The sequence below is a fragment of the Neodiprion pinetum genome, chromosome 2, assembly GCF_021155775.2.
Source record: "Neodiprion pinetum isolate iyNeoPine1 chromosome 2, iyNeoPine1.2, whole genome shotgun sequence".
In the NCBI taxonomy this organism is placed as follows: domain Eukaryota; kingdom Metazoa; phylum Arthropoda; class Insecta; order Hymenoptera; family Diprionidae; genus Neodiprion; species Neodiprion pinetum.
Window position 1 is genome coordinate 695,183 of NC_060233.1, and position 27,857 is coordinate 723,039.

The 27,857-nt window shown below is 44.9% G+C and overlaps 1 protein-coding gene across 7 annotated transcripts in view; it reads right to left on the reverse strand.

The window, feature by feature from the left end:
• Positions 1–3,062: 3,062 nt before the first annotated feature.
• The window catches only part of LOC124211112 (uncharacterized), a 53,682-nt gene continuing 28,887 nt past the window's right edge, over positions 3,063–27,857 (reverse strand). For 5 of the 7 annotated variants that reach the window (XM_046609844.1, XM_046609845.2, XM_046609846.2 and 2 more), the window contains 34 exons: positions 27,392–27,570; positions 26,826–27,073; positions 26,499–26,755; positions 26,246–26,437; positions 25,949–26,131; positions 25,254–25,865; positions 24,234–24,410; positions 23,959–24,142; positions 23,752–23,879; positions 23,473–23,652; positions 23,060–23,332; positions 22,617–22,992; positions 22,042–22,529; positions 21,569–21,953; positions 21,196–21,498; positions 20,946–21,109; positions 20,583–20,864; positions 20,339–20,519; positions 19,935–20,179; positions 19,583–19,870; positions 17,877–18,051; positions 14,402–14,724; positions 14,098–14,320; positions 13,350–13,547; positions 13,051–13,254; positions 12,817–12,980; positions 9,670–12,705; positions 9,205–9,307; positions 7,262–8,299; positions 6,947–7,129; positions 6,174–6,674; positions 5,423–5,517; positions 5,165–5,345; positions 3,063–4,626 (listed from right to left, as the gene is read on the reverse strand). In XM_046609844.1, coding sequence (XP_046465800.1) covers positions 4,517–4,626; positions 5,165–5,345; positions 5,423–5,517; positions 6,174–6,674; positions 6,947–7,129; positions 7,262–8,299; positions 9,205–9,307; positions 9,670–12,705; positions 12,817–12,980; positions 13,051–13,254; positions 13,350–13,547; positions 14,098–14,320; positions 14,402–14,724; positions 17,877–18,051; positions 19,583–19,870; positions 19,935–20,179; positions 20,339–20,519; positions 20,583–20,864; positions 20,946–21,109; positions 21,196–21,498; positions 21,569–21,953; positions 22,042–22,529; positions 22,617–22,992; positions 23,060–23,332; positions 23,473–23,652; positions 23,752–23,879; positions 23,959–24,142; positions 24,234–24,410; positions 25,254–25,865; positions 25,949–26,131; positions 26,246–26,437; positions 26,499–26,755; positions 26,826–27,073; positions 27,392–27,570 — 11,859 coding nt within the window. In that variant the 3' untranslated portion in view covers positions 3,063–4,516. The remainder of the gene's footprint in view (positions 4,627–5,164; positions 5,346–5,422; positions 5,518–6,173; positions 6,675–6,946; positions 7,130–7,261; positions 8,300–9,204; positions 9,308–9,669; positions 12,706–12,816; positions 12,981–13,050; positions 13,255–13,349; positions 13,548–14,097; positions 14,321–14,401; positions 14,725–17,876; positions 18,052–19,582; positions 19,871–19,934; positions 20,180–20,338; positions 20,520–20,582; positions 20,865–20,945; positions 21,110–21,195; positions 21,499–21,568; positions 21,954–22,041; positions 22,530–22,616; positions 22,993–23,059; positions 23,333–23,472; positions 23,653–23,751; positions 23,880–23,958; positions 24,143–24,233; positions 24,411–25,253; positions 25,866–25,948; positions 26,132–26,245; positions 26,438–26,498; positions 26,756–26,825; positions 27,074–27,391; positions 27,571–27,857) is intronic. The other 2 variants (XM_046609852.1, XM_046609847.2) reach the window with 2 other exon arrangements.

The following is a 27,857-nucleotide window of genomic DNA, read 5'->3' on the forward strand; positions in this document are numbered from 1 at the left end:
GCAAGTAACTCCGGAAAAATCTTCGCCTTTGACTTTTGTCCAGGTTGAAATGATTTCTCTCGGTTTGGTTCGGTTCTAGAGTATTTTTCCTTATAGCTGAACGAAGGGAGACACGTGCTTTTTTCCCCTTTCTCATTCGCCACTAGAGAATGAGAGATTTTTATTACTTCTCAAGCTGACTGGTAGGCGTTGCCAAGATTAATCCCCTATTTTTTATTACCTACTGTTGGCATCGCCCGATCATAATTTCTTCACTTTATTTCATATTTTCCAGCGCGATCTAAAATCGTCGCTAGAAACGTTTCATGACTGAAATAACGGCAACGTCTTATTCCCGAAGAGGTTTGCGCTGCACATGCAACACGCGACAAAATCTCGAAAATATTATTCATCGCAAATGTCAAAAATGATGTTGAAAATTGTCTTATTATACCTAAAATTAACACGAGAAAGCTTACGTAGAAGAGAAACCCGAATCGCGTCGTTTTTCCTCGCACCCGGAGGTATGTTCAAGTATTTTCGGCCCGGCGTCTAATTGTTTTCTTTAAAAATGTGCTCCGCATTCCTGCGGTTACTTTGCGCCAATCCGGCTCGTTTCAATCGTGATTCTTCCCTTCCTCAAAGGCCATAAACATTGCCCCCTGCCTTTGAAGTGGCAAGGTCGAAGCTGACCGCTGCAAAGGAAAAAGAGGGATATCAAATTTATCGCGAGTTTGGAAAAAGAGTCTTCCAGACGTTTCGTTTATCCTCCGAGAATTGATCGATGAAAATGTTGGAAAACAGCCTTGTTACATAATCTCAACCGGTATAATTTGTCTTCTTATTCATTTGTTTATATAATTTGTTTTTTACAAAATCTAATCGGCGAACTATTTCCGCTGTTTTTCAAAATCCATGCATACCTATACAGACTGGTTACAAGCTAGTTGGCTGCCTTCTACGATTCGCGTTAATCTGGCTACGATTTGATCGTTGGTACGTTGCCCATCGTTGATACTGAGTGTATCTAATATTTGTTACACGAATCATGAAGCGTCGCGGATATTGGAGCAGAGTGACAGCCGGAAAGAGGATAGTATTATTTTTAGTCATAATTCTTGTATCCAGCACGCCGAAACCTCGAGACTATATCGATTCTGAGCCCTCCTCACGGATCAGGGAAATAAATTTTTTATTATTTGCTACTCGCGCAGCGTCTGGCTTTCGTCCAGGACTATTGATGCCCGGATCGACAGAAATCAAGGAGTTATACGTCATTGGGAGAGGAGGATTCCTGAATCAGGAAGAGTGGTGACACTTTTGAGAGATTCTTCTGCCATCTCCACGCGTTTCATCCGAAACCTAGATCAAAGAATTATTTCAACTCGATCTTTCGCTGGACATACAGGAGCTCATTGTTCACCTAGTTCTCGGGAATCTTTCGAGTTTATTTCGGCACTCTGCCTCATAGCCTAAGGCTGACTCACAGTGCCTTCACGGTTTCGCTCCCATTGGCCGGTAACATTAATACAGGTTCGCATTTGCTACACCAACGCAATTTCCAAGGTAGAGGAACATCGGATGCCAGCAGCTGGAGAGTCGCGTCGTTAGATCCGTTTTAACGATCCAATTTCCCTGCCCAATTCTTTTTCCTTCCTCAAATTAGAAAAAAAAAAAAAAAACAAAACGAAGAAGCAAAAATACAAATAATCAATTCATAGGATATATTTGTGGAATAGAAGAATATTAGAAGTTTCTAATAATTATAGTTTGGCTAACTATTATTTTAATAAATGAATTCTTTTTCTTAAGAATATTTTCTAATATATGATAAAATGATTTCAGAGATCATTGCTTGCTTTTTCGCCACTTGATTTGTCAATCAGAATGAATTTATTCATTTCAAGAAAAGATTTATTTATAAATTTGAATACTGTGTTTATTAAATTCAGAAAATGTCGGTCTAAAATAATTATCGAATGGGTAGAGAACTACGCTAATCGAATTCAAAGGTTCATTTGTTGGATCGTTCGAAGTTATCACAGCCAATCTCGTCTAGTTTCTGAAGGTCTGTTTTCTATTAGCAAAGAATTTACGTAACTCCAGCGATCGCGATCTCGACAATTTTTTCGAGGCCATTAACCAACTATTTAATCGACGAACTTCTGGTCTCGGAGTCCGTAAGAGGAACCGGAAGCGCATTTCACTCGTTCTTTTCTGTCGCCAAAATTCGTACAAAAATTTTCGCCTTATACGCTTCACGCTTGTGCAGAATTCGGATATAATTGATATCTAAAAAAGTTTGTTTTCCCGCTCGAGAGGTATTTTTTATTCTTGGCCGAGCCGACTCACACGTTCTTTCGTCGTTTCGTGCGATTACGATGCCTTCTATTTTTGTCCCGCACACGGCAATGGGACAGCTGACCACGGCACTTTCCTTTTTGACTTTCGGTGTATCGCTCAGGAATTACCCGGACAGCCTTCCAATATCCCAAGTGACTACTTATTTCTATCAATTACAAGCAACGCAATCACGTTGACACTAATTATTTTCCAAACTTGATGACGAGGACCACGGAGTTTCACTTCGATTACTCCGACTTGCACCACTTCAGCGATCTTCTCTGCTGCAGGGATTCTTTTTGCTTTCATGCACCAGACCGATAGTTTCGTCAATTTTCACAACTAACTACGATAAGCTGGATATAGAAAATTATTCTAGTTTCTACGATCTATGTTCACAATGATCTACGTTAGTATCCCCATGTTAGTTGTACAGATTTTGATAATTATAAATTGTTTTCGGACTTGGGGGACTCGAATATTCGATTATATGTCGAAGGGACCAATGTTTAGTCAACTTTGAGGAACGAGAAAAACGTAGATTCGCTCACCCTTGAATTACTTCTTGAAAATTACACTTTTTTAAAGATATTTCTTCCTTTTTAAAGATTTTTTCAAAGACCTTCTTCGATCCTTTCGACGGAATCAAACGAGTTAGGAGTTAGGATTGAAAACATTGAGAAAGAAGGTAAATTTTATTTATAATGATTATAATAAACGGTTACACCAAGAGACCCATATGTGATTTATATTGCAGAGGAAGCATTGTTTATTTACATTATATAATATAATATACCATTGTATATGTATATGTGGATAGGTGATATACACTTTATTATTCGAATAATAACTACAATAAATAGATGCGTTTCAATGCTGACTATATAACAGGTAATAGAGACATGTCAATTAGAAATAACAAAAGCTCCAAAAGGACAATTATGCCGGAGGTAGGGAGTATTTAAACAGAGGCAAGACCTCCTCCAAATTAAACCATAAATATAATGTTATTTTCATTTTCGTTATACATATTCAACCTTGCACATGGTTATTTATTTGTTGAAATAACCTGACTAGCTTGTTCACCGTTTGCGTGATCGAGAATTATTAGACGCTGTCCGATTATCTTTTGGAAAACATAATTTCTCTATACGATTTTTGGTCTAATCTCTTTCTATTTCTGCTTTCACAATTTTACACAGCATCAAAGAATAGCGACAATTAAGTTGTTATATACATGTATATAAATATCTAATACAAATAAGGAGGAAAAAAATTACAAGAAAAAATACGAATTACCTCGTCAAGCAGCAGGCAATGATTTTTGTTTGTTATCAATAGTGTAGATCGATATTCAAAAAATATATTTTTTTTTTTGTGTGTATACACGAAAATAAAAATTGAGACTCGAGGAGAGTGAGATATAAAGATTCTAATTCATTCAAATGAGAAAATTTGCAATAGCGACCACCAATAAAAATGCATTCGAACAGGCATTCTACGTGAACGAAAAAAGTAGTATAGAGAATTAAACAAAAGACTAAACGAAAAAAGAGACACAACCTGACGACAAAAAGCATGAGCAACGTAATCATAATTTTCGAAGCTTCCAGCAAGTAACGTTTTGATCGACACTGAGTTCTGAATCATTGACTAGTGTAACATTTCAGTTAATTATCATCGCAAAAATGCACAAAAAACAAAAACATTCTACAACCCAATCGGTGCTTATACACCGTAATAATAACAATAACAATAATAATTATTATAACGTATAACTGAGTAAATTATAGTTAATTTGTATTCAATACGAAACGATGGGTAATGTCAAAGGCTCTAGAATCAAGGAAAAAAATCATGTATTCTATCTTTGAAAACGAGATTCACCCTCAATATCATGTAAGTAGCAAAAATAATTTTGTCATTTGTTTTGTTTTTTCGTGCTCGTTGATTACTTTTTCATACAATCAAATCCGACCGTTTACTTTATAGAATCGCTTTTTCAGATCTCACGTTGTTTGAACACGACGTGTTCGAGAAAAAAGAATTACAGTAACAATAGTAAATCGCAATGCGATACACAGCGTTATACACAATTATTATAGCCTCACCACTAATCCACCACCTTACATATTCCACATCGACGCAGTATATATTTCGCTCTGACCGATAACCCAGAAAATTAAATACGATATTACTTTGCGTTATATACTGATCGTCTGTTACCTGGTACAAGTAGAGTGGCGGAAGTGCTCGTCGATCCTAGGTTGTTCGTCGCCGTGCAGCTGTAAGCTCCTGCATCCTCTGAGGAACCGAAAATCACGTCACAATCATATTTTCTCTCGCCTCACTGGCCGTGTTCTTTGCAATTATCCGATATATTTCCTCGCGAGTTTAGGGGTAACACCACTTTAGGATTTTGGAAAATTCGATTTTTTTCTGGCTTATACAATATCTTAGTTTCATGAAAACAATATCCAGTTGGTCCTATGGGGTAGAAAAATGTTTAGAAAATACAATTCTCGATTTTGCCACATCGTCACGTAAAACTTCAATTACATTTTTCTCCTAACCAGTTTTTTCAAACTGGTAGGAGAGATTACTTTAACACCGTTACATGGATCGATTTGAAATTTTACAGTAGCTTTAGAATTACATTCTGTAAATATTGGCTCTGTCACCGCCATTTTACATCAAAATGATAATAGAAAGTTTTCGGCCGTTAGAGTGGTGTTAACCCCTTAAAACGTTCCCAAGCATGTGAGTGATTTATAACATCAGAGATCGCATACCTGAAAGGATTTTATAACGACGAATCGAAAGGAACCTAATCTATACGTACCGGGATAGGCGGTGGGTATTGATAGGCGACATACACCGTTTCTGTACTGAATCTCGTTGTTCGAAGAGTTCTCGATGATCCTTCCGTCCTTCGACCAGAGGATGTTGGGCTGTGGTTCGGCCTGAACGATGCATTCGAATCTTGCCGTTTGTCCGCTGACAACAGCGATGTCTCGCAGAGGCTAAAATTAGCGAAAACGAATAATTATTGTCTGAATTCACCCGCGGTTAATAATCTCTGAGACCGTCAGACACCCACCGTGATAAAAACCGGCGCTTTCTTTGGCTGAATGTCCAAATACGGCTGGATTATCTCTTTGGTTGTTGGAGCACCGTTCGTTGGCCATGGCGATCCTGTAATTTGAGGAGTAAAATAACAATCCGCAAAACTATCGACTCGTCGACAGAAATTTCACTCAGCTGTATACGCAACTGAAAATCGGTACAGGTAACATTAGGGTGGTCCTTATTTAGGACGTTGGTGAATTTTTGCCGCCCCACCCAAAGTAGGACTAACTCTTAGAATTGAAGTAAAAGAAACTGAAAAAATTCGGCAATTTTTTTAATTATTTGTAGTTAATTTGGGGGAGTGGGTTGGAAAAAATTCGTCAAGACGCTAAATACGGACCAGCTTAAGGTAACATACATCAAAGAGGCACACGTTCAAAATACAACCAGCTACAAAAATTGTCTAAAAATCATGATGCATCGATGTTGACTTATAACGGAGTCTCCACGGTATAAGGTACTTTTGAAAATAAACCGGCAAAGATTACATGTACACAACGACAACTCGAAGAACTCGCAGGCTATACGAGAAGACATCAGATTGGATATAATACAACGGAAGCTCAAATGAAAATGAAAATGCAATGCAGGGATGTGAAGATGCATGACGGAGGATGCGGTGCAGGGTTCAACGCAGCGAGGTGTATCGGGTTGTAAAACGAGACTAAAAGGCCACCAGTAGACGGGATAACTCGTCGAAACGAAGGCGTGGTTGGTTCTACCTGCAGAGTCAACGTTACTTGGGGGTCCAGCGCTGATGCTGCTCTGATGGGGTGACAGACTCGGTATGCTTGGACTGAGTGACATTGGGCTGGGCGTGTTGTCGCCAAGCCACCTGGTGGACTGCGGGATCGCGACACTCGGAGCTTGCAGATTTTTGCCGGGAGAAAATCCGAGCCCGCGTCTCGTTTTGCTCTTGGAGTCTTCGGCCTCGGAGAATTCACTCTCGGAGGTGGGTTCGCCCCACTTCACCGTCTTCGAACTTGGGAACTTTCCCGTCGGTTCGAACTTGCTCGCGGCTCGTGAAAATCCGTTCTCCTTTTTGGTCGTGAACTCGTGGGTTATCGGGACTTCGATGTCGCTTGCCCGGCGCTGTCCGCGTATCGATTTCGTCGCGCTGCTCACCGTCTTCTTGCCTTCGCCCGGAAGAATCACTCCGAACTCGTACCCGAAATCGTACTTGAAGTATATAAGCCCGGTGTCTGGATCGATGTGTTTCGTCCCTGTTTTGTGGCGGATTTAACGGAGAGATTAAAAATTTTGCACCACGATTGTTTCGTCGGTGAAGGATGTACGTCTATCGTGTTAGAAACTTGGAGGGTGACTTTTGCGAACATCGAAAAATTGTGCAAATGAAAAATGAATAGAAAGGGTGCAAGTTAAACTGAAAATCTTGATTCGTCGAATTTTTGTATTTTTTATTTTCGATTTTTCTTTCACGTAGCTGGAACTTTAGCTGGATTTGAAGATCGATATTGAATTCTGCAGAAGTTACCGTATTGTGCGAGTCTGGATTCTTCTCTGTAGGCTTGTGGATCGTCTGTGTCTGGAGATCGATCATCCGAAGCGTGTTTCAATATGGGCTTCTTTCTCATATCAGTCGCGATATCTTTGACAAATTTTTCGGTCTTGGACTTAAAGCTCGATGTCATGTCATTCATGTGTTTCGAAGCCATAGCTAAAACATGCATGAGTAAAACAAATGGTACGAAATAAAAAAAAAAAAAAAATAACAATTAATCATTGCAACAATTTATCAGTACAATCGAAGATAATTTAAAGTGTGTATTTTTGCCAATCGGGTTCTTACTATTTGCGGCCTGTTTAAAGTCGGACTTCGAAACGTAGCCAAATTCCGGCGGTGATCCTGGCTTCAAGATATTTTGTCCTTGCAAAGACGAGTCGTGGGATTGTTGCCTGGATATTTTCGTCTGAGAATCGAATCTCTTTCTCATCTCCTCGACTCTTTGGAGTCGTTTCTTTTCCGCGGTAACGTCGTTCAGATGCTGAGCGAACGAAGTCGGCTGCGGCATCAGCGGTGGCTGAGTGTCAAATTCCATGGGGGTCACCACACGTTCGACCCTCTGACCTTGAACCGGTACGCTCGAAGACCTCGCGGTCCTCGGCGGCTGAACTTTCCGGTAATGAAGGTCCTCGGTGTCGCTGTCAGCCGGTGCCCACTTTGGCTTTATGCGAATGTCCGCGTCGCTCTCGTAGTCGGACTCCCTGAACTGACCTTGAACAAATTTCGTCGGCGTCGGCACGCTGTGTCTTCCTTTCTGGGAGTTGCTGGTCTGCCTGGTAAACCCGCCTTGCTTTTCCGTGTTCCGCAGGTTCTGCGAATTCTCTCCAAACTTAATGACTCGGCTGGTCTGTTCGACGGTAACGATTCTCCGGGTGTTTTCCGTCGACTCGTCCATGCGGACTGTCTTCTTTGTTTCCGTTCCAACCGCGTTGTGGAACGGCACTCCAGTTCGAGCTTCGTAGAAGGTTTGGTGATGCTGATTACGGTCGTGGCTGGTCGGTGGTGGGACGTAACCCAGAACTGGCGGCGAACCGGGAAGCAAAACCGACTTTGGTTTCGCTGGCGTTGCGACTATGAGCTCGAGATTTGGCTGAGGCGAAATCGGCGACGGTTTCTGTATCACGCGTTGGTTCTTTTCGAACTGTGTAGCATCCTTTGTTACCTTTACTGTCATCGCAGATCTGTCGGATGTTTTGAATTCGGGACGAGGTGGACCAGAGTATGTGGGAGGGTTGTCAAACACAGTGGGTGGGGTTGGTAGGGGATCTGTCTTGGCTGGTTGTTGTTGTTGATATTGATGTTGTTGTTGTTGTTGTTGTTTACCTACATGAGAAAAAAACACAAAATTTGGTATGGTGATGTTAATAGTGTCATTGATTAGGGTGGTACAGAGAGTGAATCGTTTTACCGTCTTGTTAAACGACTCAAATTTTCAACCAGGTACATCAAAAGCCTTCACCTTCAATTTTAACCAAATTCTCCGCTATCTCTTATACTCGACAGTGTAGATTCACAATGGGTTAAGGAAGTTTCACAGGGAATTGAACAACGTGACAAGAGTTTGAAAATGACTGCATGAGTTTTGCGTGTCTTTGTGTGTCCCAAAGGTGAGAAATTGTTTACCATGGGAAATTAATATTTCGGTAACTGAGAGAAGATTGATTAAAATCGTAGGTAATCATTTTAGGAGGGAAAATGACTGTTCATTTCCTTCCACTACAACAAGACAACGGTAACGATGCGGGTTAATTGCAGATATTGACAATAATGACAAATGACAAATATGCGAGAGGAGTAAGTTGATGATAAATACGTAAGAGTGTGAGGTAATTAAGGATTAATATTTTATAATGGCACAAGTATTGTTCGAGTAAATGTGATCGAGAAATGAATTTCCTCCAAGTGAAAATATTGACCATGATATGCCACATAACAAAAATTATGCTCTCGTCAAAATTTGTCGTCATAAAAACAACATCAAGGTTAATTCCCGACGATTTTACGCAACAGTTTACAACATCCTTTCTTCTTTTTTTTCCATCACGACTACTGATTACCTGGACCGACTAGATTAGGTTTGACTGGTTTAAAAGAGCACTCGTCGGTGTCAGAGCCGTGTGGCTTCCACACTGGTGGTATTCTGCCTTCGTAGTCACTCTCATAATCACTTTCCCTAAATTCTCCTTTAATGAATTTTGAAGGACTAGGAGGCGGCGGCGCTCTCGTACCTTGGCTTACTCTCACAGGAATTGTTTTGTACGGGAACGGTCCCGAATTCGTCTCCTGTTTGTGCTGTTGTTGACTGCTCTGATTTATAGTGTACACCGTCTCCTGAAAAAATCACATAACAATAGCTGGAGATGTTTTCGTCGATTCCGTGTGATAAAATCATGCGTCATACCATTAGAAAATGAAATAAAATTGCAAGCTTGCGGTGAAACCAAATTTTCACCTTCTTAAAACTACGACGTGCATATCTCTACACCACATGCTGATCATCTCCACTATAAACGAAGAGTTCATTTCACGGAAAATAACAATTTCGCGTAGTTCTAATGGCCTAGTTTGCTGTTAAGGGTAATTTCCGAGTCTCAGAGGAGTTTGGAACAGGGTACGCAAGCAGGTGAAGGTGAATCGGAGGTGTGAGAAATTGAAAATAAACAAAAAACATCGACCGAGCACACATCTCGAACCTTGGCAGGTTTGAACTGAGTTGAACCAGTTCCGCCTGAGGAGGTAGTCTTCTCGAGGAAACAGGACTGTTGCTGCTGGACCTGTGGCAGGTTGTCGGTAAAGGAATTAAACTCCTTCTTGCTACTGCTGAACGCCTGGCTCTTGATCACGTGTGAGTGGGACTCTGAGTAGGAAGTGTGCGACTCTGAGTGGGACGAGGAACCTTCGTGCTTGCTGAACGACTTGTGCACCGTGGATGCCGAGTGCTGTTGGAAGGGCTCGTCAGTGTCGGCCATGTAGCCACTCTCGGCCTTCTGGAAGCTCTTGATCTTGAACTTTGGAGATTCGGGCTTGACCTTCGTTGGCGATTTCGGAGCCAAAATCGGTGGGGTTTTCGGTGCCTTGGGCTGAACGAAGATCGGCGGTGATCCAGGCTTGAGATCAGGTGGTGACTGGATGGTGTGCTGATGTTTGAGGTCTCTCTCGTGCCGGGTCATCGTCTTTTTCGACGACTTTTCCTGGTACTCCCTGGTCACAATGGGCCGTGGTGGTCCTGTGAAGTCTGGTGGCGGTACCTCGAAGCTCGAAGGAGGCAGAGGCTCGGGTTCGGTGGATCTCGGCCTTGCAGGGCCCTTCGGGACTGGGGCCTTGACTCTCCTGTACCTGGGCGCATCGTTGTCGCTTTCGTAAGCACGCCACTTGGACATGGTTGAACATTCAAAGTCGGACTCGTAGTCACTGCCAGTGAACTCGCCCTTGACGAACTTCGATGGTGTCGGTGGTGGTGGGACCTTCGCGACCTTTGGTGTCCCGGCGTCCGGCTGGTAAGGGAAAGGGTCCAAATCGGGGAACCGTTTGAAGGGCTGAGACTTCGTCGGAAGTGGTGGCGGCGCCACATAAGCATCCTTCGGCGGAATCGGCGGCGCCGAAGGTTCCGGAACGTTCGCACAAGGAGGCACTATCCTAATGGCCCCCGGCGGTATTTTACTCGGAGTTTGCTCAATGCTCATTTCCAGCGTTTTTTCGATTTTTTCGACCTTTTTCTCACGCACGATGGGACCGGGAACGTAGCCGATTTCCGGTGGAGGTCCCGGCTGGAGCTCGGGTTCGGACTCCACCAGGTGATACAGTTGCACGACGGGCTTGGCAGCAAAGCTCTTAACCAGCTGTGGCGCCTTCAGCTCTTCGGATTTTCCGAGACCCGGCGGCCAGGTGTTTTTAACCGTGGATGGTCGCAGTCCATGTTCCTCGATTATGGTTTTCTCGGTAGATTCCGTGCGATGGACGTCGCACTCCGATGTGTATTTCTCCTTTATTGATTTCTCCTCAACAGCGTTGACCTTGTGGTCGACCTTGATCGTCTCCGCGTTGTAGATTATCGGCTTCGGAACCGGCTTCGGTGGTGGAACCGGAGTCGCTGCAGGATGAGAAACTGTCTTGAACACGTGCTCTTCCCGCGTGCTCCATGACTTGCTTTCCATCGAGCTGGACGATTCGATGTTCGTGGAGATGAGCCCGCCCGAAGGCGTCTCTTTCACTTCGTGGCTCGTCTCGTGTGACGAAGTCTTTATGTCCTGACCCGGTGCCCACTGCTTCTGGGAATAGACGTGCTCCTGCTGTGGAGGCCAGGATTTTTTGCTCGATTCAACATGCTTTCGCGCCCACGATTTTTCCATCGCTATGCCGTCCGCCGAAGGCTTTGGCGACGTCGGGCGCTCTGCGAGACCCGAGGACGCCACCGAATGACATCTGTACTCTGAAAGGTCGGTCGACACGTGGGAACGCGTCTCAAAATCCGAGGTGTAGGACGTGTCGGTCTGGCCAAACGGACCCGGGGAGGCAAGCTTCGGGGAAGCTGGTCGTGCTGACGGAGTCGAGGCAAATTTCGGGGGTTCGGATTTTACACATTTTTTCATGCACACCTCCTCGATAACCTCTTTTTTCTCGAGCTCGAAGGGCGGGGGGATGATGGTCTTCGGGGGCTGCGGTTTCGGGGTTTCTATTTTGGGCTCGAATTTCGGCGCTGGGGATGGGAATATCCTAACACCGCCAATTGGAGCTTCAAGGGGGGATAAATTTTTGTGGGACTCCTCTAGCTGCTTTATTTTAACCGACAAATCAGGGCGTTTTTTTTTCGCCGCGTCGACCTTCGGCATGTATCCGATTTCCGGAGGTGGTTCCGGGACCAGGGTGAACCCTGACATCATCGCCTCAGCGCTCTCCGATTGGGCCTGAAGCTTCGATATAGTGAGGGTGCCGTGGATCGGGGAACCGGAAGCGGTCACGTCCTCGAGAATGGTCTGCTTTATCTCGAGAGGCGGAAGCTTGTAGCCTTCGTAAGGAAACTCGATAAGGTTATTCTCCACGCCCCTCGATGTCGAGCCTCGTTCGATCTTGGTGAAGATGTCCTGAACCGCTTTCTTTGTCGTCTGAAATTCGGGGACCGGTTCCGGCTTCTTCACCTCCTCGTACTTCGTGCTGCGCTCGTAGTTCTGGGTCAGCTTGTTCACCTTCACATCAAGCGCTGGCCCCCCGGATTCCTCGTGGAGTTTTATCATTTCTTTCGGACCCTTGGGGAGGTTTTCAACCTCCTTCGATTTCGACTCGAAAAAGCTAAGCGCGTCCTTTTTCGCGATAGTCGATGTTTCGACGTTCTCGTTCTCGATCACCTCCATCGTCTTCTCCTCGACGGTGCCCAAGTCATCTTTGGTCACCTTGGTCACGATGTTCGTCGTCGTCGAGGAGACTTCCGGCGCCTTTTGCGGCATCGAAATCGGCGGTGTCTTGTGCTCGAGTTTCATGTGGAACTTTTGCTCGGACTTCATTTCGCTCTGGTGGGATTCTACGACCGACGATATGGTCTCAGATCGAGTCGACTTCGACTCGGAGGACGGCTGGATCGTCTGTATAACCTGTGTCGTTCTTAGGGAGGAATCGGAAGTGGGGGAAAAGGATGGGGTCAAGCCAACAAGTCCAGCGCTCGGCTGTATCGTCGTCGTCGAGATGTGCTCTGCTGTCAGATTAGCTGCGGGTTTCTCACCCTTCGTACTGCCCGGCTAGATAAGTAGAACATATTCATTCCCGCTATTCTTAACGGAGCTTGTCACAACCATAATACTCCCCCCCCCCCCCAACAAATTACTTCCCATCTAGTATCAAAAACTCACCTGGACGATTCCCTCTTGCTTCACATTTTCGTAGACAACCGTTTTATGGACCTCGACCATCGTGTCAGGCGTTGGTTCGAATACAGCAAAGTCCGCGATGCTCTGGGCTTCACCTCCCGCGTTGGTAGCACGCACCATGTATTTTCCAGCGTGTTCCTTCTCGGCTATAGAAGACCGGATGATTCAGGATTAGAAACGCCAGAAACTAGATTTCTATGGAGTCAAGATACGCACCTCTTTCGAGAATCAGCGAGTAGCAGTTGCCTTGGTTCTTCAGTCTGATGCCTGTGGTTCCGTCCTTTAGTACCGCGTCATTTTTGTACCACGTCACAGTTGGTTCAGGGCTACCAGTAATTTCTACCTCCATTATTACTCGGTCACCTCTCTTCACTACCTGCGCTTGAAGACGTCTGCCAAACACGGGTGGGAAGATTGTCTCTGTTTGGAAAAGGCGACAGGTTAAAATAAGGGATGGATTCAATGGTTTTGAAAATGCGATAACGCTTCTTTTTGGTTTCCGGAAATATTCGTACTTTTGACAACGAGGTCAGCGGTACTACTCGCAGTTCCTACGTCGTTTGTTGCTGTGCAGGTATACCGCCCAGCGTCTTTAACATTAACGTTCTTGAGCTCCACTCGAGCGTGGTTGTGCTCAAAGGTGATCTTTATTCCATCCTTGGTTTTCAACTCCTGACCATTTTTCAACCAGGTAACAACTGGTTGCGGAAAACCTGTAGTAAAATCGAAATGGTCACTTCCTGTTTGTAGCGAGTGAAAGTTACCAAATAAATCAAATCAAGCGTGCCGCATTTGGAAAACTTCGTACCACGGATAATGTTTTAAACATAATATTTCTAGAGCACAGGTTTCACTCGCCACTGGCACTTCGTAAAGCAAGTGATAAAGAGAACGTTGGACAGTAAAGAAAAGAAAAATAAGAAATAAAAAGACGGTGAAAAAAAATTCTGTCACAATTAGCTACAACATTCAAACTTTTGGCAAAGAGACAAATGCAGAAACTGCTGACAAACTTCTGAACATCCCAGCGACTGAAATACGGATCCAATTTTCACCGAGGTTCAAAATTATGTGACGCCGCAACAAGAGCTACCTTGTTGTAGAAAATAAAAGCAATCCGTTCAGCGCACATAGCGAGTATTTTTTAATGTTGATCATTATTTTCCGCCTCGAATAGATGACGAAACAAAATCGACAACACTTGAGACTGGGTACTTTTATTAAAATTATAAGAATCAGAGTAATAATTTATCAAAAACTCACCGTCAATTATGCCTTCGATAACAACATCTGCTCCTTGGTCGACGATCATTCCCGTGAGAGGCGAAACGAACCTGGGTGAAACATTTTTTCGAGTCGGTTTATGAACGATGACTTTGCTTTCCTTCTGCAGGTCTTCATCCTTAGACACAATCACAGTTTTCTCTTGTCGTATTTCGCCAGGTTTGTCCTGGAATATTCGTTCGAATTCCTCCACCTTGTGGGACTGCGAGGGGAAAATGAAATATCACGAAAGGGTCTGGACGACATGAAAATAAAAAACTCCTCCTGAACCATGAAGTTTCACCTGAACCACAGGAGGGCCGCCATTTTCTGAAGTAGAAAGTTCGCTGGATTGCTTGGTCGACTTTACGCAGACACTCGTCGGAGCTTGGCCGGGAATCGTGGAGGAAGAAGTCGTCGATGAGAATTCTCTAACGCTGGACGTGTGCGACGACGAGGACTGAGTGACGGTCGAGGACATCTTTGTGATGGTGCTCTGAGAACCGGCCAATTCCTTCGACGTCTCCGCCGAGAAGTGTTTCTCGTTACTGTTAACCGACTGCATTTCGTCAGCTGGGATTTGGACCAGGGCTACCTCTTTCTCCTCTGCAGCGTTCGCCCCACTGCCTGCGAATGAATAATCGAGATATCAATAGATCGGCAATAACCTTTGGCCCCTAGACACGTTTCATCACCCTTGATATTAAAACGCCTATCGTCTTATACAAGAATTAATTCTTTGCAGAAGTGACTCAAACCTCTTCTGCATCTCGTTGGTGGTAAAAATAAAACCGTCGTCGCTAATTTCGGGATGAGTAACTGTCTTTATTTACATATCACGCTACGATCAATCGCTCTTCTTTTCCTCGCGATACGCTCGTCTGCACATTTTGTCAGGATGAGTCAATCGCGACAATATTTATAACCGCATTGACAAGCCGCAAAAGGAAAATAACCGCCCTTGGTACCGAGTTCAACATTTTCAAGTCGGACACGCAGAGATTTTTCCCATCTTGACCAACGTCAATTAACGAGATTTATTTATTAGCCCACTCGTTTGTGACTGCTGATAGCGACAACATGGTTCATTTATCCATTGACAGATTGCGCCCTTCGAATTTGCGGCCTGGGTTGGTCAAAGGACAGTCCAGTACGCCGTAACTCCTGATGTCACAACCGTGAGTCACAAATTTTTACAAAGACGAGCCGATTTGCTCATCCAACTGCTTCCCCACGCTTTTGCAAAAGTTTATTTTAGAGCCTGAGAAATCGAGGAAAACTTATCATGAAGTTATTTTATTGCACAAAATTTGTCCCCTAGACGATTTGAAAACAAAGTAATTTGCGCGTTTGGCGAGAGAGAGAAACTGGAAGATTATCACGTTTCGGAACGAGGGCGATTCGATAATTCCCAAAATAGTCTCGTCCCACGTTTCGCAATAAATTTGGCATCACATAGGACTCCAGGCAGATTGAATCAGCCAGCCTTTATATTTCTTCGTTTTCGCCTACAAATAGTCATAAAAGTGCGACGTGTATAATAGGATATGCTTGCATAAAGAATGGTCATTCGATGTAAAGCGGTAGAAAATTTATCAACTCGGCACTTGATCTGTGTGGGCGACAAAAAAATACGCCTCCTTAGCCTCTGAATCGCACATATCACACAAAGAACAATCAGCACACATAGCCCGGAATCAAGTCTCCGATTCAATTTATGCTATTCGGCTATTTTCGTTGAGCTACTGTTAAAAGTTCAAATGCACAAAGATCGTGCTAAATTTAGCATCAGCTTTGCATTTGTTCGGTGTCACACTTCCTCTCCGACCGACCCCCGCAGCCGAAAATTGTCATAATTCAAGAGAGAAAATACGTTGGTGGTAACACGGTTGAGAAAGCGAAGTCGTAAAATATACTGTGTAAATTCCATTCGAGCTTAAAACACAACGTAACTCGCTTCGGTACAGATCCAGAAATCGATTTGTTACACCTTGGCTTAAGCCGAGGCCGATAATTTAGTTTTCGGTTATTTTTTGTACTCGTCCGTCCAAGTTTGCTCAACTTTTGGCCAGAACTGCGTTTCAGCGTTTTTCACACGGTGCGAGGGAAGATGAGCCAGCAAAAACGAAGAGGGAACGATATCCACCGATATCTCAAAGCAGGGGGTCGGAAGCCCGGTGCAGTCGGGTATTCACTCACCTCAGTAATCGGCGATAGCCGATCCGCAGCGGTCAGACTTTAGTTTCGAGTTAGCGCGAACCCACGACTGCCGAGATCGAGGCGGGGTAGGTATTTGTGCCGACAAAAATAACGCATTTCTGTGTGCGTCGGGCACTACCCAAGCCTTAGACTTCCACCATCGTCTTTACTGCCCACTGGTCGCCCCAGCCCCCCACCACGAATTGGCGTCGCGACGGAGCCACGTAAAAAGTTCGAGTCCCATGCAGGAAATTTGCGAAATAATTGTAGGTACAAGACTGTAGGATCCGCGACGAGGACTGATTAGAAGTTATTCACCTCGATTCGGAAACGCTGAGGCAGCCAGTCGAAGCAGACGTGACTGACGGACGCATCTGCAAACTAGTAAATGACCTATTTTTGTTATATTCTGGACACCTGTGGGCCGGTGGGAGATGCGCCAAAGTCGCCTACCAGGCGAAACGATCTTTCCGCGACAGTTTTCATCTGTCGCCTCATCGTCAAACTTACGCGATCAATTTTCAAGCACGGAAATGGGGTGCTAAGCTTTCTGTTTCGGAGATTCGAGAACTGATTCGATTATTTCGGTTCTCAGCTCAGTCCTTCTTCTCGAATTCTTATATCGAACCGTGTACTTTAGGTCAGGCTGCAATCCGAGGGGTCAATCACTCATCAAATCTGGTGTACACTTTTCCGAAAACTTTCTATAACTTGTGAAATCTCATGAAAACTCTTGAAATCTCTCAAATTTTCCTTCGAAAAAATCCCTTCAAATCTCATGAAGTCTCTTGTAATCTTTTGATATCCTGTAGAATCCCTGAAATCTTCAGAAATCTTTCGAAATTTTTTGAAACCCCTAAAATCTTTTGAAACTTTGTAATTTTGAAACCAGGTGTACATCAAATCGATGAGTGATTAACTCCCCGCTGCAATCTTTGCGTTGTCAACGGGTTCAGGATTAGACGTGATTCACAGCGACGCGTCCTATGAAGATCATTTTTGCGAGTGAACTAGCTGCAGCGGAAGCTTTGGTTACGCGGAATATAAAAATACACCCATCTTTTTCACCCCAGCTGCTCTGAGATGCAAATTCCAATTTCGACAACTACGCTCTGCTTTCCGATCAGATGATCAAATCAGAATCAAATAATTGCTCGCAATACTAGCCCAATTTTCCCGAGAATAATTTTCCACCAATCTTCACACACGTACTTTGTCGTATTGAAAGATACGAAATCCGCTTCATTTTATCGCCTGCAGCAGTAGCAGCTGGAAATATATTAATAACTATCTCCTCACTCCCGACGCGCGCCGTTACTTTTTTCATGTCGTTTATATTTTATACTCAATATTCTTTACGCTATTTCTGCATCTGCAGGCATAAAGACTCGCTGAACCATCTTTCGCCTTTTTGCCTTCGTTTGGATTTCTCGGCACATCACCGGGTGTACTTCCCGCCTTACGAATCATCTTCCACTCATTTTTGTTCCAAATGAATTAGCGTTGTTGCGAAAACACCCCGCCAGCTAAAATGACCAAATAAAACGAATGGACGATAAGAAGAACTGAAAAAAACTTACAGACTTCGAGAGAGGCGGTGCAGACTGCTTTTCCCGCACTATTTTCGGCGACACAAGACACGGTTCCGTTCAGACCATCCTGGGCATCCGGAACTGTCAATACTTGGCGATCTCCGCTCACTGAGACGAGGAACCCTTTGCCGCAAACGGGCTGACCATTGAAAAGCCACTGGGTCTGTATGCGAGGATAATAAATTAGTTATATAAGGTACGCCACGAGTTTGACATGGGAAAAACGATCAATGAAACTGCGTGGTTGACGGACAATGGTAATGTAGTGTTCGAATTCGAGGACGCCGGAAATTCTGTTCAGGTACATAAAGACCGAAACTGTCATCGAGTCAAAGTCGAGAATAATTTGATTGTTTGACAAATTGATTGCGGTTGCCGGAGTATTAGTGCGTCATCGAGTGTAGATTAGGGGGTTCATTTCATTCATAAAAAAGAATAAAAAATATCACAATGATTGGTAGCAGCCTCTAAATATTTTCCTACCTCCTCCAGGTTTTACGACAATTTTTTTTCAGTATTTGTCACAAATTTTTCGTGTGACATCATAGAAACAAGTTAGAAAATGAACCACCCTAGTGCACATACAGGAATTGACTTCGGTATGCATAGTATCAGACTATCAAGCCTGACCAGCCACATGGCCAATCAACCTCTCGAATAACTAACCGTAATGCGATTGCTGACAGCTAAGCAATTTGGGCCCAGAGAGGAGAGCTAATTCAATCGCGGAGTGATCGAAATCCTCGTTCCATGAATCAGCTCGTTTCTTAATCAGCACAATTTGGTAAGAAAATTTACGGTCATTGTGATAATGAAGTAGTTAGTAACACCGAAAATTGTGTCAGCCGCACTCATGCATGTATATCTACAATATCGCGTCACAGCCAGCCTTCGGTTACGTTCTTTTTAATTGGTATTAATAATAGCCCGTTTATTTTTAAATCCCGTTTACCGAGCTATAATTAATGATCCCTCGACGTCAATGAAAATACGTAGAGTCGGATGCGATTGCGATACGCTCTTTGAATCAAGCCCAAGAAACCCGCAGCTTCAAATAATAAATTTGTTAAATGACGAAAGTTTTTCTTTGCTCTTCCTCTTCTTTCAACCGATATCATAAGTAACAAAGTTTCGTACAAAAGATCAAATCACGACAGAGAGAAGCTATGTTCAACTTTGGTTTGTGTTATGAATTTTAAACTCACCAGAACGACGAGGATTATTAAGACTATCAGATACATGTCGTATTGTATTTTTACAGCGAGTCCGTTGAATTGTCACTTTGCATTATTTTATAGAGTCCGGTAGACTAGTCAAACGACATGATCGCGAACTTTGCTCTGACTGGTAGTTCGCGCTAATATGGGATAAAGATAAAGATCCAAAAGATCGTGCATTTGGCATCCGTTTGAATTAGGGTACCACTATCCATCAGACCTGTCTTTACTTCGCGCCAAAGGCGCTCAAAGAAGATTTTGGGTTAATGTGATCTTGAAAGGATTACCGGATGCCATAAGTCAGTTAACAAATTGAAACGGAGGCAAGATACTTGTCTGATAAAAGAGGGAACCCAACGATTCATGCCGGAAATCGCAGTAACGTTTGCCAGGAGATTACAAAACGAACAAACAAGGAAGAAATCAGTTTGCGGTCATCTGTCACATTCTTCATTTTATTCATTACGATAAACTGACCTTAGGCGTTGGTTTTCCGACAACAATGCACTCGAACTTTGTGGTATCTCCGGCGGTGACGATCTTGTCGGAGAATATTTCCTTGAACGTCGGAGCGACGAGCTTCTCTTCCATCTGCACCATTTCCTCACTCGTCTGCAGCAAATCACCGAGCGATTTTACGATCAGATGAGCGAACGCCTTCGCCTCGCCGAGGGAATTCGTTGCCTTAACAATATAGTTGCCCTTGTCCTCCGGAAGCGTTCGCGATATTTCGAGGATGGAGGTACCGAACTCCCCGTCCTTGATCTGCGTCATGTAATCATTCATTGAGTACTAATCTTATCAAGGAATTAAACACCAGACAACTCACTTCAATCCTATCACTGGGAGATATTTCCTTATTATTCAAGAACCACTTGATCTCTGGCTTCGGCTCCCCGGTCACGGCGCATTCGAACACACTCTTCTCCCCCTCGGCAACGAGTAAATCGGTCAACAGTTTGGTAAACCTGGGTGGAGAACCAGCCTCGACAATTTCTACCTGAGTTTTGGGGTTCGCCTCTGCCTCTGCCACTGCCTCTGCCTCTGCATCCGCACCCACCTCAGGAGTTACAGCTGTGTTGGTAGAAACGGACGAGACATTGAACGTACCGGGTGATCCGTAGAAATCATTTCAGAAATTGGGTGACCAATGTGAAAACACACATTTCATACATCGCCAAAATTAAAAAACTGAAATCGGAGAATAAGGCTCTTCAAGGTGACTCTACTTACGAACGACCGACAAGACGCACTCGCTCGAAGCTTCGCCAGCCGAGTTTATGGCGACCACCTTGTAGTTCCCCCCGTCGTCGACGAAGGCCTCGTGAATAATGAGGGTGCACCTATCGCCCTGGAAAAGCAACTGGAAGTCGGCGGATTCCTTGACTGGCTCTCCGTTGTGGTACCAAATCACCTAAGAATCGAGAGTCAGTCTAACGGCACAAAATTTTCACCGAGTTACCGTCCCTTTACTCACTTCCGGCTCGGGTTGACCGACGATGATGCAGTCAAGACGGACTGGCTGGCCCTCCTTAACTTCGATGTTTTCTAGCGGCAATTGAATCCGGGGTTTGACCGGCTCGATGTCGTAGTTTGTCTCGGAATCGCTGGTCTCGTTGGGGATCCTGCCCTTTACCGATACGTGACAGGAGCTGGTAGCCTCACCGGCAAGATTTCTGGCCGATACGACGTAGGTTCCGGCGTCCTTCGGAAAGGCTTCCGATATTGTCAGCACCGATTTTCCGCCCTGAGTTTCGATCTGGAATTACGAAAATTGTTGTTACCTGGATTCGTCCGAGAAGCTTGCGAAAATCCAGTTCAGATTAATCGAACGAATTACCTTCAAGTCCGAAGTCTCCTTAATGAACTTTCCATCGTGAGTCCAGCTCAGATTTGGCGGTGGAATTCCCTTGACCTCGCACTCTAGTTTCACTTTTTGTCCAGCCCTCGCCATCACGTTGGAAAGTGGCGTTACGAATGACGGAATTTCGGTCGGCACGGAAACTAAAAAGAGAAAATAAGAGAAGACCATAATCAAAAGCAATTAATCATTCTATAGGTGTTTTCCCCAAGATGTTCACGTAGCTTACTTTTGACTGACAGAGAGGCCGAGGTGGATGCCTGACCGACTTGATTTACTGCTTTGCAAGTGTAGGTCGCCTGGTCCTCAAGAAAGACTTCCTCGAACCTGAGAACAGCTTCACCGTTATTGTAAGTGATAACGTAATCGGGGGAATTGTCGATGTTGGATTCGTTCTTGAACCACTGAACCGTTGGCAAGGGGTTTCCTTCGACAGTGCACTCCAGCTTATGGGACGTACCCTCGGTTGCATAGGTCGGTGTCAATGTCCGAGTGAATGTCGGGGCGCTGAGCTGCTCCTCAGGTGACGTTTCTGAAACATTTCAAGGGAAACTTGAAGTAGGGTACAAGGCGCAGGACAGCGCATAACGACTGCAACTCACCCTTGACTGTTAAAGTGGCAACGGTCTCAGCGGACCCGACGGAATTAAACGCCTTGCAAACGAACTGAGCGGAGTCTTCAGCGAAGGTCTCCTCGATAGTGAGGGTGCAAATTCCTTGTTCATAGCTCGTCAGATAGTCTGGATTATTCTGAATCGAGATACCGTCCTTGTACCAAATGACCTCGGGGACAGGGAACCCGATTAGTCGACATTCGAATATCAACCTTTCACCCTCTTGGATCGTGGCGTTGTTAAGAGGGAGGGTAAACTGGGGATGAATCGGATCCGGGATGTCATCCTCAATCTTTGGCTTTTTTGGCGGAGTTGGCTCTCTCTGAGGAGTCGAAGGACGCGGTGGTAACGGTATGGCCTCTTGCACTTCCGTCTGAAAAACGTCGTTCGGTTATCCAAAAATGGAATACCACAACATAATCGTAGCTTTGGAAAAAATCATTTCCCGTTAAATTATGTACCTTTTGTAAAATGTGAATCTCCTTCGTGATGGCCGACGTTGTTGTTTCCTCGATAATCTGGGTCCCGATCTCGTCCGTCGAGTCCTTCGAGTCCCTGGTCTCGGGTGGAGCGTCTGTCTGCGTGGAAACAGGGGTCTGAGCTTTCTGTCGCTCGATTTGGGCCTGCCTCGCCCTTTCCAATTCCAATTCAGCCAACCGTTTTGCTTCCACGGCCGCCTTCTCGACGGTCCTCGCTGCCATCGCTTCCGCAACTTGTCTAGCGCTTTCAGCCTCCGCTGCGGCCACCTGAGCAGCCAGTGTTTCCGCTCTGGCCGCACTCAGCTTCGCATCCGCGTCCTCCTGCTCCTTCTTCAGCTTGTCACGAAGGTCTTCAGCGTTCTTCAAGTTCTGAACAAGAGTGTAAAGCTCGGAGGAGACGATGCTAAACGAGTCCAGCATCTCTCGGTTCTCCACGATGACTTTGCTGAATTGGGGTAGTCTCTCGGTACCTGTGAAAAAGATGGTCGTGTTCTTTGATATTTTATTTTCAACGTTTAATAGTGGAAGGGAAACAAAACGTGGCTTGGCGGACTGACCGAACACTTCGGTAGACAGTTTTCGTATTTTTTCGATTCGTTTCTCCTGCTTTTCTTCGCCAGGTTTGAGGTAAGTATCGACGTCGTTGAGGAGAGCAACTGCGTCCTCGGGCTCTTTGACAGACGTGGCTTTCCTGGCGATCGTTACCAAGAGCTTGCTGCCGTCCCTGAACCACTCTTCGGCTTCTTCGAGAAGCTTGAAGTACTCCACGCTGAGATCGGCGCTCTGTTTCGTCTCCGTTACTTTCTCCTTAAGGTTGCTCCACTTTTCTTCAAGATCCGACAGTTCGCGACGGAGCTTGGGAGCCAGTGTATAAATTTCGGTGATCGTTTCCGTTGTTGTTCGTATGAACGTCTCGATTCGTTCCTCCAAGATCTGTTAACAGAATATTAAATAAAATTCCATCATCCGGAGTTCACCGAATATACTCGAATTGCTTTACCGTTATCGTTTTTTCGAACTGAACAAAGGAATCGGAAGTCGATTTTGCTGCTGCTAAGTTTTCACCATATTTTCCCTTAACGGCTCCCAGTTGCCTGCTGAGCTCGTCTATGTTTGCATTAATTTTGCTAAGATCGGCATCGAAAATCGCCAATTGAAGCTGTTCGTCCAACTGCGATTTTCTTTCCGTCCACGAACTCTTCCACGCCGATTCTTCCCCTTCCGTCACTCGTTTCAGTTTATCAATATCTTGCAATGCCGCCTCTGTAGGTTCCTGCAAAGACATGATTCTCTAGGTCATTATAACCACCTGACAAATACGTCAAATTGAAAAAATAAATCATTCATATTATAAAATTGGTTGAAGTCCACCTGGAGAAAATCATTCTACCTAAGTAATTTTTCAACTCATACCTGGTATTCAATTCTTTTAATGGCTTGTTCAGACTCAGAATTGATGAATTTGATAATTTCGCTGATAGATTCATTTTTGGCATTGTGTTTCGAGATTAAATCCTCAACCTCGGCAATAGTTTTCGGTACTTGGGTGGATGCCTGGCGTTTCTCGTCGACAAGTTTTCGCTGTATCTCTACCTAGAATTCATTTTCAGTTCAGGTTTATAACCATTTTAAATATTTATATCTATGACGAAGAAGCCTCAAAAACGTTGATGTTAATTCGTGTGAACTCACCTCTTCCAAGCTTTTGAATATCGATATCAACATTTCCAGAAGGATCTGATACTCCGTCGTCGTTGTCTGCAGGTGCTCGTGAACGTCAGATAGTTTCCTTCGAATTTCCGCACTTTGTTTTGAATTGTCTAAAAAACGAATATAAAAAATTCATCACAATGTTTCTATGCTACTAATTCATTGGATTACAATAATTATTCTGAATACCATTTTGTGAGAGAGCATCAACGCTCTTCATTCTCGTGTTCAATTCATTCACCGCTTTCCGTAGCTCTGAAAGAATCGTAGCTCGAGAGACTTCCAAGTCCTTAAGAATTTCGGAAGCCTTTGGCAAGTCTGAGCTGATCACCGGATATAATTCATCTCCAAACTTTGAAACCCATTCGAGAGTCTGAAGGTCAGTAAAGACACTTTGTTACTTTCTCATCTCCAGTCAGCAAGCCACTTTACTACTTTATTAAACAAATGATAATTATTGTCACCTTGTTGCTTTCCTCAAGACTTCGTTCCCGTTGGATTTTCCATTCTTCAACGATGGTTAAATTGGTCTGCCAACTCTCCCATGATTCCGTGATAATTAATTGACGATTTGCGAAATGTTCCAGCAACGTCTCGACGCACAGACAAGCTCGAGGAATGTCGAGGTACGGATCGACGGTCTGGTAAAAATACGACGAGATCTATATCGCAAGTAAGTTATAAAACACGCAACGACACCCGGCGTATTTCAAGCGTCGCATTGAGTTATGGTACCATACCCACCTATTACAGTTTCGAAGGAAAAAAAACATGAGAGCTGTCATGGGACAGCCGGTACGAACGAAGTTCCTTACGCTATATTACTGCTCATTGAATAAATTAAGAACGTTTAATTGAAGAATAATTAAATGAAAAATCAAATATATGAAGGAATGGTAATAAAATCGTACGAATGTGTTTTTGAAAGATATAAAAAGAAAGAGAGGCAAAGTATAGACGTACGCTGTGAGAGAGCGCGCTGCGGCCCAAAGTATAGTTGTACGCTGTAGGAGAGAGAAAGAGGGGCGAAGTATAGTCGTGCGCTGTGAGTGAGAGAGACCGCTGCTGCCGTCTCCCACCCCAAGCGCTGAGACAGAGAGAGAGAGCGCGCGCACACGCTGGAATAGAGAGAGAGAGAGAGAGGGAGATCGCGCGCACTATAGCAAACGAGCACTATAGCCAAAAAGTGTCGGTTTTTTGGTGTCGTTTTTTTCCGCCTAGCCCCTACGGTGAACGAGCGATAAGGAACTTCGTTCCAAAAAAAATACATTCAGCAATCGACCTATACTGCACTGCCCGATAGGAATAAATCAAACCACCGTGTAATTGGCGGGCTGGCTTCAAACTTTTCGTGAGAATACATAACACGTGGCTTGGAAGTGGGCCAGGGAAATAAATATTTATGCAATAACGAAGGCAAAAAGGAAATGGAAAGAAAATGGATACAAAAAAAAATTGATCTGAGTTCAAGTCGGAGTCATTACCTCTCTTGACGCGTCCAAAAACTTTTTCCCACTAGCCGTAAGCTTCAGGTAGAGAGGCTGAACCGCCATCCATTTCTGTTCGAGCTTCTTGACCCTTTCCTCGTCGATATTATGGGGTGAATTTCTCTTGAACTCGTCTTCAAGGGAATCTATTTCACCAGCAAGCTCCGAGGCCACGGTATGAAACTTGACGTAAAGAGAACTTAGCTCTATTCGAGCGTCGACTAGATTCTTCAGCTTCAACCAGTGGCCGTGGAGGTCGTCGACCTTCTGGTCAACGTCACGTCGCTGGATCTCGTCCAGGTACTCGATCACCGGAGGCAGGGTGTTCAGAGCAGCGTTGATCTCTTCTCCCTTCTTCTGCAGATCGCTAAGCAGCTGATAGTGGAGATCGTAGAAGTCCTTTGCCATCGGCAACACGCTTCCCATGTCCTGGTGGCCCTGAAGAAACGCCTCGGCTATGCTCACTAGCCACGAGTAAAGCTCGTTGTGGGTCTCAAGGAACGTTGTCAGCGCTTGGCTGATCTCGAGGTTCTGCTCGTTGTGCGCTGTGCACTGATTGATCAGCTGGATCTTACGGTTCTCCAAATCCTCGACGACCCGTCTGACACCCTAATATGAAAAGGGATATTACCACGCTTGCTTCGGATGAGGAAACGAGAATCAATCAAAGAGGTCAGGAGTCCAGAACTCACTTCAGCGCCAGGTGCTCCTCTTCCAGTCACATCCAAGAGAGCGTATCCCTCAGAAAGAGGCTGTGCGGTAACGTCTTCCAAAGCTGCCGCAGATTGAGCGTGCAGTTGAACCAGCTGAGGCGAATGGGCCGGATGCTCGGTAGTGATGAGCTGAATTTCCAGCTGGTCAAGCTTCGTTAGGGCCTGAAATGAGGAAACAATTTCACTCATGATTCGTCAATCAGGTGATCATAGTGATCCGGTTACTGATTGCCGCGTCCAACTCGGAATGAAAACCGGTAATGCGTTGAAACCCACCGATTGGGCTGATCTGAAGAATGCAATGGCCTTGTTCAGCATTGTTTCGTACTGTTCCAAATCATTTATATAGTCGGCGCAAGCGCTGAGGATTGCGTAAGCCTGTTCGGTGGCTTGTTCGCCCGCGAAATGTCCCGAGGATACGAGCTGCTCGGTGGATTTGGTAATCTTGATCCCCTTGTCCTGGAAGTCCTGAAAATCAAGAAGGAGATCAGTGCAATTGAGAAGAGTGTGACCTCCTCAAAAAACCCACCTTCGCTTCCGGCTGCAACTTCTTCAGTTCGAAGAGGAGAAGTTCAGCACTAGCCGAAGAATCGCCAAGCTGATCGCTGCTGCTCGCAAGGGCAGCTATCCTGTCGTTCAGAATGTCTTCGAGGTCTCTGAGGTCTGTGGCGAGTAGCGCCAAGGCAAGACACTGTTCCAGCTGCGTTTTACGAGACTGGAAGGAAAGCTCGATCAGGCGCCGCTTGTCGTGGAGAGCCTCGAGCCATTTTTCAACCTCTAGTATCGCTACGGAGTAATCGGGAAAGATTAGTCACAGCCGTAAAGCCAGTCTGCACAGTCCGTCGTCTTCGCTCACCCTGCTCAGCTTCAGTCTTGATGTAGTCAGGCCTCGAGTCGAGGGTTCCTTCGTTGGCGACCTCCCTCAGCGAGTCGAGAAGGGTCTTCCCATCCTGAAGGGCGCTCATCAGTGACTCGAGCATGGCTTTCCTCAGGTCGTGGATCTTGGTGAGGAAATTCTTCACCGCATCAATTTCGATCGGCAGTAGGGTGTCATTGCAGGCCATTTCGAGGGCCTTCATGTTCTCCCGGTACTCCTCGGCTCGCCTGGAATAATCGAAGCAAAAACTCAACGCTTCGCAGTTAATAGGTAAATGTGGCATTGTAACTCGAGAAAAGAATAATAAAAATCTCCGAACTGCGTTTATGGACTGCACACTCTTGTTTTACGTAATCCACGACGAGCAGCCGGTCGGATAATAAAACGGTGAATAAAATGGCCACAAAAATCCCCGGGGCACTTTCTTCTTTTATAACCTAGAGCCTAGCCCGGGGTTTGCCCAGGCGGAGTGTTTACACACTTCCGTTGTATCGTTTGCTATATTTGGGTTCGGGAAAATTTGATACCCTTAACGAGTTTCGAACCTTTGAAAGAGCACGTTGTTGTCCAGTATTTGCTTCCGTCTCTCCAGGTGGGCATTCACGTCTCTCCAGGCCTGACCCAGGGTGTCGGCCATCGCAGCATAGACCTCAGCTCGGGGCCGTTGGGTTGAAATCAACTGGTCAGCCTGCCTCAGCAGCTCCTCAACCGGGCTCTGTTTGTTCTGGAATTAATACGAGGGGGCCGTTTGAGCATCAGGGAACTTGAACTTAAGGTATAATAGGTACGCGTCGAGAAGACCGATCAAGGTGCAAATGTCGACGGTGTTTTTTCAGCAAGAGTACGAGGAACGCAAGGAATGGTTCCTCTTCACCTCCCGCTACGTAATGCTTATAATCATATATTCGCCTCGCTTTTAAACTGGTTTTCGTAACCTGGACCAGCGACCACCGATGCTGCGTGTACCGCAGGCGAATGATTTTATCGATGTGCATGGGCAAGGTATACAGA